This window comes from Pelobates fuscus, chromosome 2, assembly GCF_036172605.1.
Source record: "Pelobates fuscus isolate aPelFus1 chromosome 2, aPelFus1.pri, whole genome shotgun sequence".
Classification (NCBI taxonomy): Eukaryota; Metazoa; Chordata; class Amphibia; order Anura; family Pelobatidae; genus Pelobates; species Pelobates fuscus.
In genome coordinates this window covers 331,133,253-331,150,180 of record NC_086318.1, presented here as the reverse complement: position 1 = coordinate 331,150,180, position 16,928 = coordinate 331,133,253, and the positions used below count along the sequence as shown (strand labels likewise).

The 16,928-nt window shown below is 44.9% G+C and overlaps 1 protein-coding gene across 1 annotated transcript in view; it reads left to right on the top strand.

Moving 5' to 3' along the window:
* Positions 1-16,928, top strand: part of LOC134587291 (gamma-aminobutyric acid receptor subunit rho-1) — a 168,062-nt gene that overhangs the window by 68,956 nt on the left and 82,178 nt on the right. The window contains exon 3 of the mRNA XM_063443566.1: positions 11,014-11,120. Coding sequence (XP_063299636.1) covers positions 11,014-11,120 — 107 coding nt within the window. The remainder of the gene's footprint in view (positions 1-11,013; positions 11,121-16,928) is intronic.

The following is a 16,928-nucleotide window of genomic DNA, read 5'->3' as shown; positions in this document are numbered from 1 at the left end:
ACACATAATAATCAATAACCATATTGGTAACAAAAATTAAAAAGTGTTACCAAGTGCAGTGATTAAAGAAAAAAAAAAAACGCTCAACGCACGTTCCTAATGCTATAGTGTCCATGTCCTTATCTAGTTTAGTGCCCTCACATTCACCATAAAATTAAGAAAATAAAGGTTGTGCTTATCTTTTTCCAGCACATTTCTAACTCGTAATAGATTTTTGTTCTGTGTATTTCATTCAGGCTTGTAATAATTGAGGGTCAAGCAAAGTATGAAATTCAGTCCTACTTTGGATGGTTTTTACAATATTTAGCCCATAGGTTATGGATCTGGGGGGATAGTTCAGTGTCTGATTGCTTCATCAATTTCTCACCATCTTTCCTGGGAACTGCGTGGTCACCTCCCTGGGGTGATTCTAAAGGGAGAGTAAAATATGATTACCTATTCGAGGTGTATGCTATTTGCACTCTCTTCTACTGCCAAGTGATGTCATGTGTCAACAGGGCCGGTGCAAGGATTTTTGGCTACACAGGCGAAGATGAATTTTGCCGCCCCCCCCACACACAAACAAGATGTATCTTTAGCGGTGTCTCATATCCAGCCTTTTGAAATCCCCATGTAGTGTATTGTACCCCCCTTTAGTGTGTCTTACACCCCCTTGTATGTCTCTTACAACCCCCATGTGTATCTCCTTCCCCCCCCCAGCCCCTTTGTGTGTCTTTCTTTCCCACAGCCCTTTTCTGTGGGTCTCTCCCCTCAGCCTGTTTTTTGTGTGTCCCTCTTCCCCTCAGGCTCCTTTGTGTAACTTTTCCCTCCCAAGCCATATAGACATATATAGCTACACACACACATACAGGCACATAGTCACAGAAATATGCAGGCACACAATCAAACAAACACAGCCATACAGGCACACAGTCATACAATCAACACATACAGGTACACAGACATACAGTCATACAGACACACACACAGAGACATGCAGACACTGGCATATAGATAAAAAAAGACACAGTTATACAAACACAGACATACAGAGACATGAAGATGCAGGCATACAGAGACATACAGAACAAGGCATACAGGCATGCAGAGACATATATACACAGACAGTCACACAAAGATATACAGAACAAGGCATACAGAGACATATGGATACAGTCATACAGAGACATACAGGCATACAGGGACATTCAGAAACACACGGACACAGTCATATAGAGACATACAGACACAGACAGACAGACATAGTCATACAGGGACATGCAGACAGGTATACAGAGCAGGGGCAGATCCAGAACCTAATCTTGGGTGGGTGGGGGGGGGGGGGGTGGTAGTGAGTTTTAGTGGGGTAATAGGGGCTCTAATTAAGGAGTTAAGGGCTGTAGTAGGGGGACAGGGGCTGTAGTTGAGAGTTAGGGGCTGTAATTGGGGGCTTAGGAAATGTAGTGGGGAATTGGGGCTGTAGTAGGGGGTTAGGGACTGAAGTAGGTTGATGGCTGCAAGTGGGAACAGGGGCTGTAGTGTGGGGGATATGGGCAGCAATTGGGGGAGAGGGGCTGTAGTGGGGGTAAGGACTGTAGTAAGGGAATAGGGGCTGTACTGGAGTTATGGGGTAAAAGGGAGTGGAAGGGATGTGAAGTAAGGGAGTTAGAGGCTGTAGAAGGGAGTATACGGGCTGTGGTGGGAGCAAAGGGGCAATGTGGTTGGAAACGGGCAGTAGAGGGGGGACACAGGGGCAGTAGAGGGGGACACAGGGGCAGTATGGTGTGGGCACAGGCTGTAACGAGGGACACTGAGGCAATAAAGTGGTGTCACAGGGACAGTATGGTTGGGGGTAAATGGGAAGTAGAGGGGGACAGGGGCTGTTGAGGAGGGCAGAGGAAGTAGAGGGGGGAGACAGGGGCAGTATAGTGGGGACAGGGGCTGTAGAGGGGGGCATGGGCTGTATAGGGGGCGCATGGGCAGTATGGTGGGGCAGAGGCTTTAGAGGGAAAGAGGGGCTGTAGACAGGGCAGGGGCTGTAGAGGGAAATAGAGGAGCTGTAGAGGAGCAGTATGGTGGGGCAGGGGTTATGGAGGGAAATAGAGGTGCTGTAGAGTGGCACAGGGGCAGTAGAGGAGGACAGGGTCAGTATGGTGGGGGCAGGGGCTATAGAGGTGCTGTGGTGGGGCACATGGGGCAGTATGGTGGGGCAGGGGCTATAGAGGGACGTAGAGGGGACATGGGCAGTATGGTGGGGGCAGGGTCTATAGAGGGAAATAGAAGTGCTGGAGAGGGGCACATGGGGCAGTAGAGTGGGGATAGAGGCTATAAGGGGCTGTTAAGGGGCAGGGGTAGTATGGTGGGGCAGGGGCTATAGAGGGGCTGTTAAGGGGCAGGGGTAGTATGGTGGGGCAGTTTGGTGGGGCAGGGGCTGTAGAGGGGGCAGGGATAGTATGGTGGGGCAGGGGCTATATAGGGGGCAGTATAGTGGGGCAGGAGCATAGAGGGGCTGTAGAGGGGGCAGGGGCAGTATGGTGGGGGCAGGGGGAGTATAGTGGGGGCAGGGGCTGTAAAGGGGGCAGCATGGTGGGGGCAGGGTCTATAGAGGGAAATAGAAGTGCGGTAGAGGGGCACATGGGGCAGTAGAGGGGGCAGAGGCACTATGGTGGGGCAGGGGCTATAGAGGGGCTGTAAAGGGGGCAGGGGAAGTATGGTGGGGCAGTTTGGAGGGGTAGGGGCTGTAGAGGGGGCAGGGGCTATAGAGGGGGCAGGGGCTATAGAGGGGGCAGGGGCTATAGAGGGGGCAGGGGCTATAGAGGTGGCAGGGGTAGTATGGTGGGGCAGGGGCTATAGAGGTGGCATGGGGAGTATGGTGGGGGCAGGAGGAGTATGGTGGGGGCAGGGGGAGTATGGTGGGGGCAGGGGCTGTAGAAAGGGGCTGAAAAAAAAAAAAACGTTTTGATTTAAAAAAAAAAAAAATGCTAGAAGTTCTTCCCCCACCCCCTTCCCCTCCCAGAGACTTACCTTGGGCCAGGAGGGAGAACCTTACCCCTGGTGGTCGGCTGGGACGGGCTGCACTGGAGGCTGGAGGCTGCAGATGCAATCAGGACCGCTGGGGAGTCTGGGAGCAGTAGAAGTCCCGCCCCCTTCTGACATCGTCAGAGGAGGACGGCTGACTTCACTGCCCTGCTCCTGCTGTGTGCTGGCTGCAGGGAGAGAGGTGAGATTACAAATCCGAGTCTCCAGCCAGAGGCAGGGGATTCGGATTTTTGCGCCCCCCTCCTCTGACGCCCTAAGGCGGCCGCCTGTGCCGCCTTATGGACGCGCCGGCCCTGTGTGTCAATCTCACTCCTTCCAAATCCTGGTACAGACTGTCCACCGGAAACTCTTATCATAACTCTTAGCATTTTTTTTTTAATTCTTTATTTAGGTCGTGCGTGAGGTAACAGACAGATTCGCACAGCCATAACAGCTGGTGCCATCAGAACAATAAACATTTGTTAACATTGGTATGGCTTGTAATACATTGCACATTTTGTTGTTTTTTTTTGTGATAGAGGATTAAACCAGTAGCTGGAAGTGCATGCTCAGATTAGCGATAGTAAACTGTCATCCATAGTAAATACCTAGTTAAGCTGGTGTTAAGTAAGATATAGAGTAAGCCCTTGTGTGGGTGGGGCATAGTTTATACAGTTGTACAATTAATGTGTGTGGTACATCCAGGGCAGTACTTTCGTATATATACATTTTGAGTGGCTACTTCCTCAAGGAGGAGGCGTACATCGTGTTATTTAGTATTACCCCTGGCTATGGCGGGATGCGTCGTGGGGGCCCTGATAAAATTAAGTCAGGTGGGGGGGAGAAATTATTATGGTTGATGAACCATCGGGTCAGTGGTGTACATAAGGCTCATTTTGCATAACTAGTTATACTAACATCTAGAACTACATAACATTTTGTTGTAACCAAGCTGAAACATTAAGATTTAAACATATTTTGAGCATAAATTTCAGTGAGGTCAGCGCAATAACAAATCTATGAGCTATGCCATGAATGTAGGTAATTAATAGTAGTGCTAGCAACACTTTAGGGCTTTAACCCCTTAAGGACACATGACATATGTGACATGTCATGATTCCCTTTTATTCCAGAAGTTTGGTCCTTAAGGGGTTAAATATGTTTATTGTCATCACAGCAACAACAAGGGTATCAAACATTTTTCTGTTAATACAAATAATCGCCTTCGCAGAGGTTTGAAGATCCAAACAGGTATAAAAAAGCAGATAGTCGCCTGCGCAGAGGCATGTATAACGGTTCGTGTACATAAAAGCAGATAGTCGCCTACTTGAAGGTGTGCGTTTCTAAACATTTAGGTTTCTCACGTTCAGTTGTTATATATCTGTGTATGTTAGCATGTCTTAATAGAATAGCTATATGATGCCTTTAAGGAAGCAGTAGTAAATGACATTAACCTAAAGCCCAATGGGGCAATGTAGCCGAAAAACAGTTGTTTCAACACTGAGTTAGTACACGTGCATGCACCTGTTTTAGCCTGGTTGAAATATAGACCATTGTACGAATGAGTGCTCTGAGATGTTCCTTGTAGCTTTTAAGCCAGAAGCTAAGTGTCTAACATATATCACAGTTGTTATACTGAGAGCAGGGGTCAAGTCCTGGGGAAAAAAGTGTGGGAACTCACCCAAGATTCCCGCCCCTCCCCCTTCAAAAAAATGTTTTTACACTCCTATGCATATAGTGCAGTGCAGAGTGTGTATAATGAATGTATTGTGTTTGTAGTGAGTGCAGAGTGTGTATAATGAATGTGGTGTGTTTGTAGTGAGTGCAGAGTGCGTATAATGAATGCAGTGTATTTGTAGTGAGTGCAGAGTGTGTATAGTGAATTCAGTGTGTGTAGTGAGTTTGTAGTGAGTGCAGAGTGTGTATAATGACTGTAGTGTGTTTGTTGTGAGTGCAGTGTGTGTATAATGAATGCAGTGTGTTTGTAGGGAGTGCCAAGTGTGTATAGTGAATGTAGTGTGTTTGTAGTGAGTGCCAAGTGTGTATAGTGAATGTAGTGTGTTTGTAGTGAGTGCAGAGTGTGTATAATGAATGTGGTGTGTTTGTAGTGAGTGCAGAGTGTGTATAATGAATGTGGTGTGTTTGTAGTGAGTGCAGAGTGTGTATAATGAATGCAGTGTATTTGTAGTGAGTGCAGAGTGTGTATAGTGAATTCAGTGTGTGTAGTGAGTGCAGTGTGTATAGTGAATGTAGTGTGTTTGTAGTGAGTGCAGAGTGTGTATAATGAATGTAGTGTGTTTGTAGCGAGTGCAGAGTGTGTATAATGAATGCAGAGTGTGTATAGTGAATGTAGTAGGGATCGACCGATATTGAATTTTTAGAGCCGATACTGATACCGATATTCTGTGAACTTTCAGGCCGATAGCCGATATAATTTGCCGATATTCTGTACATTTACCATTTTGGAAAATAAAAACTATTTCTAAAGGTAAATGCACAAAATATACATGCCACGTGTAGTGGATGCAGTGTGTTTAGACAGGGGAGCTGTGTGTGTTTGTGTAGTGTGTGTGTAGTGGATGCAGTGTGTGTTTGTGTAGTGTGTGTGTGTAGTGGATGCAGTGTGTGTTTGTGTAGTGTGTGTGTGTAGTGGATGCAGTGTGTGTTTGTGTAGTGTGTGTGTAGTGGATGCAGTGTGTGTTTGTGTAGTGTGTGTAGTGGATGCAGTGTGTGTTTGTGTAGTGTGTGTGTGTGTTGTGGATGCAGTGTGTGTTGTGGATGCAGTGTGTGTTGTGGATGCATTGTGTGTTGTGTAGTGTGTGTGTGTTGTGGATGCATTGTGTGTTGTGTAGTGTGTGTGTGTTGTGGATGCAGTGTGTGTTGTGTAGTGTGTGTGTGTTGTGGATGCAGTGTGTGTTGTGTAGTGTGTGTGTGTTGTGGATGCAGTGTGTGTTTGTGTAGTGTGTGTGTGTTGTGCGTGTGTGTAGTGGATGCAGTGAGTATTTGTCTAGTGTGTGTAGTGGATGCAGTGTGTATTCGTCTAGTGTGTGTGTAATGGATGCAGTGTGTATTTGTCTAGTGTGTATATAATGAAAGCAAAGTGTTTGTGTAGTGTGTGGGTAGTGTGCGTAAAGTGAATGCTGTATATACTAAATGCAAAGTGTGTATGTTTGTGTAGTGTGTGTGTATTTGTGTAGTGTGTGTATAGTGAATGTAGTGTGTTTATATAATGCAGTGTGTTTGTGTAGTGTGCATTATATAAAAACACTACACAAACACACACTGAATTATATAAACACACTACATAAACACACTGAATATAATGCAGTGTTTATATAATGCAGTGTATTTGTATAGTGTGTTTATAAAATTCAGTGTGTTTGTATAGTGTGTATATAATGCAGTGTTTGTGTAGTATTTGTTTGTATAGTGTGTGTGTATAATGCAGTGTGTTTGTATAGTGTGTGTGTGTATATAATTCAGTGTGTTTGTATAGTGTGTGTATATAATGCAGTGTGTTTGTATAGTGTGTGTATATAATGCAGTGTGTTTGTATAGTGTGTTTATATAATTCAGTGTGTTTGTATAGTATTTGTTTGTATAGTGTGTGTATATAATGCAGTGTGTTTACTCACCTCCCAGCAGCTCCTCCAGCTTCCCAGTGTAAATCTTGTGGCCAGCGTGCCGCACGGAGCGTTGCCACGGTAACCCATGGCAACGCTCTGACGGTCGCGTGTCTCACGAGATTTACTCTGGGGAGCTGGAGGAGCTGCTGGGAGGTGAGTAAACGCTTGCTGCCGGCCCCCCCAGGGCCGCCAGGCTTGTAATGAGCCTGGCAGTCTTAGGAGGTATTATCGGCAATATCGGTATCTCTATTGGCCGATACCGATATTGCCGAAAATACCGAATATCGGCCGATTATATCGGTAAAACCGATAATCGGTCGATCCCTAGAATGTAGTGTGTTTGTAATGAGTGCAGAGTGTGTATAATGAATGTAGTGTGTTTATAATTAGTGCAGATTGTGTATAATGAATACAGTGTGTGTGTGCTGGATGATGTGTGTGTGCTGGATGATGTGTGTGTGTTGGATTGTGTGTGTGTGCTGGATGGTGTGTGTGTTGGATTATGTGAGTGTGTGTTGGATTATGTGTGTGTGTGTGTGTGTGTGTGTATGTGTGTGTGTGTTGGATGATGTGTGTGCTGGATGATGTGTGTGTGTGTGTGTGTGTGCTGGATGAGGTGTGTGTGTGTGTGTGCTGGATGATGATGTGTGTGTGTGTGTGTGTGCTGGATGATGATGATGTGTGTGTGTGTGTGTGCTGGATGATGATGATGTGTGTGTGTGTGTGTGTGTGTGTGTGTGCTGGATGATGGTGTGTGTGTGTGTGCTGGATGATGGTGTGTGTGTGTGTGTGCTGGATGATGGTGTGGATGTGTGTGCTGGATGATGATGTGTGTGCTGGATGATGATGTATGTGTGTGTGTGCTGGATGATGAGGTGTGTGTGTGCTGGGTGATAGGCGAGAAGCATTTTTTTTTTTTTAAACTTTATGTGTCTACATTTTCTTTTTATTCCCCCCTCCCTGCTTCTTACCTTGTCAGGGAGGGGGGAGATCGCCTGGTGGTCCAGTGGGGGAGGCAGCCGCTGCACACAGGGGCCATCACACACTGTGTTCCCTCTCCAGCTCTAACTCTCGCGAGACTCGCCTGTGCGGAGCGTTGCCATGGTAACCCGTGGCAACGCTCTGACAGCCGCGGGTCTCGCGAGTGTTAGAGCTGGAGAGGGCACACAGTGTAGCAGGGCAGGTCCTGCAGGACTGGGAACGGGAACGGCGTTCCTGCTTTGGAAAAAGTGCAGTAACGCCGTTCCCATGCGTTCCTGCAGGACTCGAGCCCTGGACACACACACATACACTCACAGACACACACACATACACTCACAGACACACACACATACACTCACAGACACACACACACACACACACTACCAGACACAGACACATACACTCACAGACACATACACACACACTCACAGACATACACACATACACTCACAGACACATCCACATACACTCACAGACATACACACATACACTCACAGACACATACACATACACTCACAGACACATACACACACACACACACACATTCACATACACAAAAATAATTTGTATATTTTGTTTTAAATTTAAAAATGTCCACCCAGCCTCCCTACCTGGAGAGCTGGCGTGGACCTGTCCCTGGGGTCCAGTGGGGCTTCAGTGCGGCCGGCTCTTGTCTCTCTCTGTCAGACGCGGCGAGGGAGCTGTGTCCTCTCTGCTCCCTTTCGCCGCGCGGGCTGTCTGCTGATGCCGGGAGCCGGAAATTACGTCATATTCCGGCTCCCAGCATCAGCAAACGGCGCGGCGAGAGGGAGCAGAGAGGACACAGCTCCCTCGCCGCGTCTGACAGAGAGAGACAAGAGCCGGCCGGGGGGGGGTCCTTCAGGTGGCCATTAGGCCACCTCTTGGGCCCCCCCATGACAGGGGGAACACGGGGGGCATTTGGGGGCGGCATTTTGTGCCGCTCCCTGAGTGCCTGCAGGACCATAAACGGGAACGGCGTTCCTCTACTAAAAAAAGTGCAGGAACGCCGTTCCCACGCGTTCCTGCAGGACTCGAGCCCTGACTGAGAGAGTACACTGGTGTATAGCATGAAGGGTGCCTACATTTCCTGGCTGAGGTGTATGCATGTGGATATCTATTATGCAATGCGTTAGCTTGTAGCTATATGTCCAGATAGCCTAAGCAATGGTTAGCAAGCAAGTCCTGCAATAACATTATAATCACATGTTAAAAATCATTGTTGTCTGTCCTGTTGCACTCAGTTATAACATGCAGTCTTATATAGAATGCTCATTAGGACATATAAAAATAAACATTTAAAAGAAAAAGCGAAAAATTATGGGATGAAAATAAAGGCAGGTAACTATAATACGCAATCTGGTGTAAGCTGTAGCCAATGATGCAGTGCTAGTAAAGGAGCATGTAAGCAAACAACTTAATTTTTATAGCACGAGGGCTCCCACATAAAAGCGAAGTGGTCATGGTGCTACTCTAGTAAACATAGGGTCAGCTTTTACTGTTGGGTGCGTAGCGACATGTCCAGAACTAAGGGCCGCGTGGCCTTGCAGGTCTGTGTATCCTGGCTGGCTGAATGAGGGTAGCGTCAGGTTCGGCCCTTTTCTTTTTATTCCATAAGTGGTGCGTAAGTGTCAGACCTGTGTGCCCTGTGAACTCACAGGAAAGATCGAGTTCCACTTAATTTGCGAGGCATGGAGTTTTTCCACATTGGCCGAGGGGCACTCCGTGTTGCAAGGTCTCCTTGGGTGTCTGGCCCCGGGTCGGTTCCCCCGTCCCGCCCAGGCTGCCCCCGTAAGCATCGTGTCTCAGTGGGCACTCAGGGACATGTGCTCCTGCGGCCCCCCCACTTGAGTCCGCCGGCCCTGTGTCCCCTGCACCTCCCCTGATTCTTCGATACCCCGTGGGTACATGGGGTGCCAGGAATGTCTCACCCCTCAGCCACTGGTCCGCCGGAGCCATGTGCCGCCCACACCCGCCGGGCTCGCAGCAGTGGGGACAATCTCCTCCGGGTGCCCACCTCACCCTGAGGTCAGGCAGCCATGATATTGGCTCGTGAGCAGTCCAGGAGGTCCGCCCGTGGTCCAGTCCACCACCAAGGTATGTGCCGAAGTGTCCCTCAGCATACTGGCCTGTGTCTCCTTGGTCCGGTCGTCGGGCGGGTCTCATTTTGGCAGCCATTGCCAGTGTAGGGGATCGGTGTAGACCCAAGTCGGGGGCTTCGGTCTTGGTGTGTGCCGTCCCCATGTGGCTGGGATCACCCCCACCGGCCGGGGGGGGAGCGGGGCCGGTCCTCATGTCCTCGTGGCCCTTTTCTGAGGCTAATGTTGCTGGCATGCGTTCCCATCCGGGTAAGTTGCCGGCTTCTGATTCTGGGTCATTTGCTGTTGATGTCCCGGCTTGTGCAGGCATGTAGGCCAGGTGCCTCAGCTCCGGTGTTTCCGACATGTTGTTGGCCTTTGCCCGGTATCAGATTGGAGCTGAGGTGGTTCTCCATCTCAACCCATCGGAATATCTGACGCCAGAGCAGTGTATGTGCGGATTTAGAGCCATGTTGACCTGCTTCCAGTCGGCTCGGCAGCCCGGCCCCGCCCCCACTTTAGGGCTTTAAGAGTTAAGTCAGTTTGGTTGGCATCATAGTGAAAAAAAATGTATGGCATAAGCATTTTTTTAACATTATTCTGCAATTAATAATAAACTCAGGTAAGCACAAAGCAGCTTCCGCTGACAGAATGTGTGACTACAGTTAAATCTGCAAGATAATTATAGACAGGCAGAATAAACATACAGATTGTTTTTAAATAAATAAATATCATAAAATAAATAAATATATGTATTCACAATCAAATATATACAATAAATATATATATATATATATATATATATATATATATATACACACACAATTAAAATATATATATTTATTTTTTATTTATTTTTATTGTGTGACTAGTCATATCTAAAATATATGATATTTTTTATTTTGTGCATATATTCCTTTAATATTAATGTTTATAAATGTAGTCTTGTCTTATTGTGGCTTCCATCCTCTTCGGGCACATGATTTGCCCACTGACACACGCAGGTTTGTTTACTAAAGCAGAAAGTGTCAGTAGTCAACCAGGGATTTGCAAATTTTAGGCCAATATTTGCAAATTTTAGGTCAATATTGAAAAAAGAAGAAAACAACAAAACAAACTTTGTTTCCGTTACTTGCCACCTAAATTGTAAGTCCTTGGTCAATTCCTGGCGATTCCCCATTTAATGAAGTACTCAGGGACACTAAAACTGCAGGGATTTATCTGGCATTTTGCAGGACAGCCTATAAAATAATTAGTACACTGTTATGCTGAAAAATTGTCTCATTATAACCCCTGTTATATTTCTCATGCAGCCCTGTTTTTAAACGGAGCCCAGATATCACAAAATCTCCTCTAACAAAATCAGAACAGCTTCTCAGAATAGATGACCATGACTTCACCATGAGACCAGGCTTTGGAGGTATGGAGAATGTTAACAACTCTAAGTTTATTACAATAATGTATCGTTCCATTAAACATTGTCTGCTGACTAAGGACAAATTCCATTATTTATCTGTACCCTTGTTTCTCACTGTACTCATTTTTTTTTTATTATTATTTTATTGTACCAAGTTCTTTAGTAATGTTTTAGCTTTTCCTCTACTACTATGATATTACATCCCTTAATATACAATTCTACCCCTCTTATAAATGAACTACTCGTTTAGCATACAAGTATTAAGGCACCATGACAACTTCAGTGGTTTGAACTAGTCATTGTGCAGGAGTTCACCTCTGTCACTTTTCATTTACAGTATAAATGGTTATATTTAAACACTATTTCTGCTATTAATTAGATAGGATAGTTCATGTCCCTTAGTGCTATTTTTACAAGTCTCTACGTTCGGGTTAGTTAGAACATAGAATGTGACGGCAGATAAGAACCATTCGGCCCATCTAGTCTGCCCAATTTTCTAAATACTTTCATTAGTCCCTGGCCTTATCTTATAGCTAGGATAGCCTTATGCCTTTCCCATTCATGCTTAAGCTCCTTTACTGTGTTAACCTCTACCACTTCAGCTGGAAGGCTATTCCATGCATCCACTACCCTCTCAGTAAAGTAATACTTCCTGATAAACCTTTGCCCCTCTAATTTAAGACTATGTCCTCTTGTTGTGGCAGGTTTTTTTGTTTCTTTTAAATATAGTCTCCTCCTTTACTGTGTTGATTCACTTTATGTATTTAAATGTTTCTATCATATCCCCCTGTCTCGTCTTTCCTCCAAGCTATACATGTTGAGTTCCTTTAATTTTTCCTGGTAAGTTTTATCCTGTAATCCATGAACCAGTTTAGTAGCCATTCTCTGAACGCTCTCTAAAGTATCAATATCCTTCTGGAGTTATGGTCTCCAGTTCTGCATACCATACTCCAAGTGAGGCCTCACCAGTGTTCTGTACAATGGCATGAGCACTTCCCTCTTTCTACTGCTAATACCCCTCCCTATACAACCAAGCATTCTGCTAGCATTTCCTGCTGATCTATTACATTGTCTGCCTACCTTTAAGTAATCAGAAATAATCACCCCTAAATCTCTTTCCTCAGATGTTGAGGTTAGGACGCTATCAAATATTCTGTAATCTGCCCTTGGGTTTTTACATCCAATATGCATTATCTTGCACATATCCACATTAAATGTCAGTTGCCACAACTCTGACCATAGTTTACTTAAATCATTTGCCATTTGGCTCATCCCTACTTGAACATCAACCCTCTTACAGGGATTCTTCAGGTTGCTTTTTTTATCATCAACAAAAATACATACCTTACCATCAAGACCTTCTACAATATCACTAATAAAAATATTAAAGAGAATGGGTCCAAGTGCAGATCCCTGAGGTACCCCACTGGTGACAAGCCCATGCTTTGAATATACTCCATTGACTACAACCCTCTGTTGCCTGTCATTCAGCCACTGCCTTACCCATTCAACAATATTGCAATCCAAACTTAAAGATTGCAGATTATTGATAAGCCTTCTATGTGCAACAGTGTCAAAAGCCTTACTGAAATCTAGGTAAGCAATGTCTACTGCACCACCCTGATCTATTATTTTAGTTACTGTATATACTTGTGTATAAGTCGATCTCGTGTATAAGTTGAGTGCAGTTTTGTGACCAACAATTGTGAAATATGCTATGTCTCGTGGATAAGTCGAGGGTAAAACTTGGGGCTATAAAATTCTGTGATTTTTATAATTTTGTCAGATTTTACCTAGGTAAGATCCTGGAACAATCAAACATGTTAGCTAAAAACTGGATTAAAAAAAAATCAGCAATCATGAACATGAACATTTAATTTATGAACTGTAACGAATTCCTTAAACTTATTACATGGACTTTTTATTTATGCCCTCCAAAATAGCACAAACATTGTTTGGCCTATACAAATCCTTCAAACTCTGACTCGTCATCGTCAGAATGTCCGAATAAATCACGACATTGTTCTTCGGTGATGCCATCAGCGTAAACGTCGTCTTCGCTGTCGTCATCTGTTGAATTGGTATATGAAGCCGATTCATCTTTCTCTTCATAGATGGCGTTGTCCTCTGATCCATCCATAGCATTACTAATTCCGCATTTCAGGAACGACTTCTTGATAATTTCTGGTGATATTGAATCCCAGGCATCCTTTACCCATTTCGTTATCAAATCAATGTCTGGTTTCATCAAGTTTCCTCCTTTCGTTAACTTTGCTTGACCAGAACACATCCATTGTTGCCACATATTGCGCAATCGGTCCTTGAAAGGCTTGTTGAGACAGACATCCAATGGCTGGAGCATTGATGTTAGGCCGCCTGGAATCACTGCTAACGTGGTTGCCATTTTCTTTGCTTCGTCCTTCACATCCTCTGTTATATGCGCACGGAACATATCCCACACCAATAACGACGGACATTTTCTTAGCGCTGCGCCTGGTCGCCTGCCCCACACATTGCGCAGCCACAACTTTGTACCCTCCTCATCCATCCAGCCTTTAGGGTGAACACGAACAGTTACTCCTGCCAGAATTTTTAAGTTCTTTGGCATTGTTTTCCTCTTGAATATTATTACCGGGCCTCTTTAGTGCCATCTGCCAGGCAAGACAGTACAACAGTGAAATGTGACTTTTCATGACCGGTTGTTTTTATTAGTACATTTTTTTTCTCCAACGCTTGCTACAGTTCGATTGCCAGGCATATCAAATGTCATTGGAGTTTCGTCCATATTACCAATGTTATTCAGAGCGAAACCATTCTTTTTTCTCTGTTTGATAATGAATTTGTGGAATGACATAACCTTTTCGTCCAGCTCTTTAGGCAGCTTCTGAGCGATCTTTGTTCGCTGACGAAGACACAATCCATATCGGTTCATGAATCGTGTGCACCAACCAGACGATGCTCTAAATTGTGCCATACCTTCAATCACCAAATATTTTTATTTTGCCCTCTGAAGTGCTCGTATTCGAATGCTCGAGCGTGTCACAACATATCCATTTTGTCTACATTTCATTATCCAGTCATTCAAATCCTTTTCCATTCCATCAAAAGGTGTATCTTTGAAACGTAATGCTTTCTTCAAATTCGGCATGGCTTGCAATTTAGCCTCATTTTTTCTCCAATCTCTTACGAGTTTTTCGCTGGTGCTGAACTCTCTTGCAGCTATGCTATTATTGGCTTCATTTGCACGTTCAATAACTTTCAATTTAAGCGCAGCAGTGTAAGAAGCTCTTGTTTTCTTTGCAAAACTCATTTTTCTGAAGATAAGAATTTACCGAAAATATTATTCTGTTATTATGAATGTATTCTTAATAATCATTTGACAACAAACAAGAGTAAATAGTCAATCAAGTTCCCTTATATGGTGTACCGGTATGTTTCTTTCTCCCCCTCACTGCTCCTATGTGTCCATTTCTCCCCTTTTCTTCCCAGTCTCTATCTTCCCCCTCTGTCTCTTTTTCCCTCCCCCTGTGTCTCTCTCTTGCCCCTGTTTCATTATCCCCTAACCCCTGTGTCTCTTTTCCCATCCCTTTTGTGTGTCTCTCTTCCCCCTCTGTCTCTTTCTCCCCCCTCCCCTTGTGTCTCTCTATTCCCTTCTCCCGAGGCTGACCTTGCACGTGAGAGACTGGAAATATAACACAAATGTCTCTCTATCATGCTTGCGGTACCCACAATTCCCAGCATGGACACATCACGGAGTAAACACTACTCCATGATATGGCTATGCTGGGCATTGTGGGAGCCGTGAGGGAGCATCATAGTTTTGTCTGCTCCCTCCTTCAGTTCATGCTTTCTGACAGCTGCACTGCTAGGGTGAACCATGCTGCCCTGACAGTGTTTAAGCCAAAAGTGTGCAGGGCAGCATAGTACGCTTTAACAGCGTAGAGGGGGCCAGGGACCCTACACTATAAGGCCAGGAATACATTTGTGTTCCTGACCCTATACTATTCCTTTAATATATACACACACATACACTGGCTCATACACACATTGACACATACACAAATGCACTCATTGACTCTTGACACACACTCACTGACAGAAACACTCACTGACAGAAACACACACATTCACTGACAGAAACACACACACACTCACTGACAGAAACACTCACTGACAGACACACACATTCACTGACAGAAACACATACACACACTGACAGAAACACTCACTGACAGAAACACATACACACACTGACAGAAACACACACACACTGACAGAAACACTCACTGACAGAAGCACACACATTCACTGACAGACACACACACACTCACTGACAGAAACACATACACACACTGACAGAAACACTCACTGACAGAAACACACACACACACTCACTGACAGAAACACTCACTGACAGAAACACACACATTCACTGACAGAAATACATACACACACTGACAGAAACACACACATTCACTGACAGAAACACATACACACACTGACAAACACACACATTCACTGACAGAAACACACACACTCACTGACAGAAACACACACATTCACTGACAGAAACACATACACACGCTGACAAACACACATACACACTCACTGACAGAAACACAAAATTCACTGACAGAAACACACACATTCACTGACAGAAACACACACACTCACTGACAGAAACACTCACTGACAGCAACACACACATTCACTGACAGAAACACACACATTCACTGACAAACACATACACACACTGACAAACACACACACTCACTGACATAAACACACACTGACAAACAAACATAGATACTGACACAAACTCACTAGATTATAAACACTTTTTTTTTTTATAAATTAAACAAATGTGTGTACCAGTGGCCAGCCTTCTCTATTTACAACACTTGGCCGCTGGGATATGATGTCATGTATCCCAGCAGCCCTTAACATAATGTGAGCTGATTGGCTTCAGCTCACATCCCCTCATTTGGCCGGCACATCTGGAGGGGAAAGTGAGTGACCGGCGCAGGGCCGGACTGGGAGAAAAATTCGGCCCGGGCATTTTTTTATTAAAGCGGCCCTCTAAGAAGGGGGTGGGGCAGAGGAGGTGTGTTTTGTCATCACCAATGACAAGCACGCCCCCTCTCAAAGTGAGCATGTTGGTTCAATGCTCTTCTAGGGAAGACCATGCACAGAGCTCTGCTGAAGAGCTCTAGCATGAGAAAAAAGCCCTGTATTTGTTCTGCACAGCGCAAGCAAATTTAATAACATGCTTGCACTGTGTTTCCTTGAAATTTGTCTCTGGTGTTTCTATAAATGGATACCAGGAGACAAAAATGCCAGGAAAGAGTACTGTGCATGTGTTTGGAGCCTGCTTGTGGTATTGCGTGTGTGTGAGCTGATTGTGGTGTGGTATTGTGTAATAAGGTTGGTTTTAGTCATGTTGTGTTTGTGGTGTAATGTGATGCACATGTGGCTAGGGGCCGTAGAGAATGTGTGTATAGGGGATAGCAAGTGTGTGCATACAGGCTATAGTGTGTGTGTGTGTATAGGTGATGTAGTAGTTGTAGAAAGTGTGTGTTTAGGGGTGTAGTATGTGTTTGCTTACAAGGAATCTAGTGTGTGTATAGGGGATCCAGAGTGTGTGTGTGTGTGTATGTATGTATTTATGTATGTATATATATATATATGTATATATATATATATATATATTTATAGTCTAATGTGTGTTATAAGGACCCAGAATGTGTATAGGAGATCTAGTGATTGTGTGTTTATAACGGATTCAGAGTGGATATAGGGATCTAGTGTGTG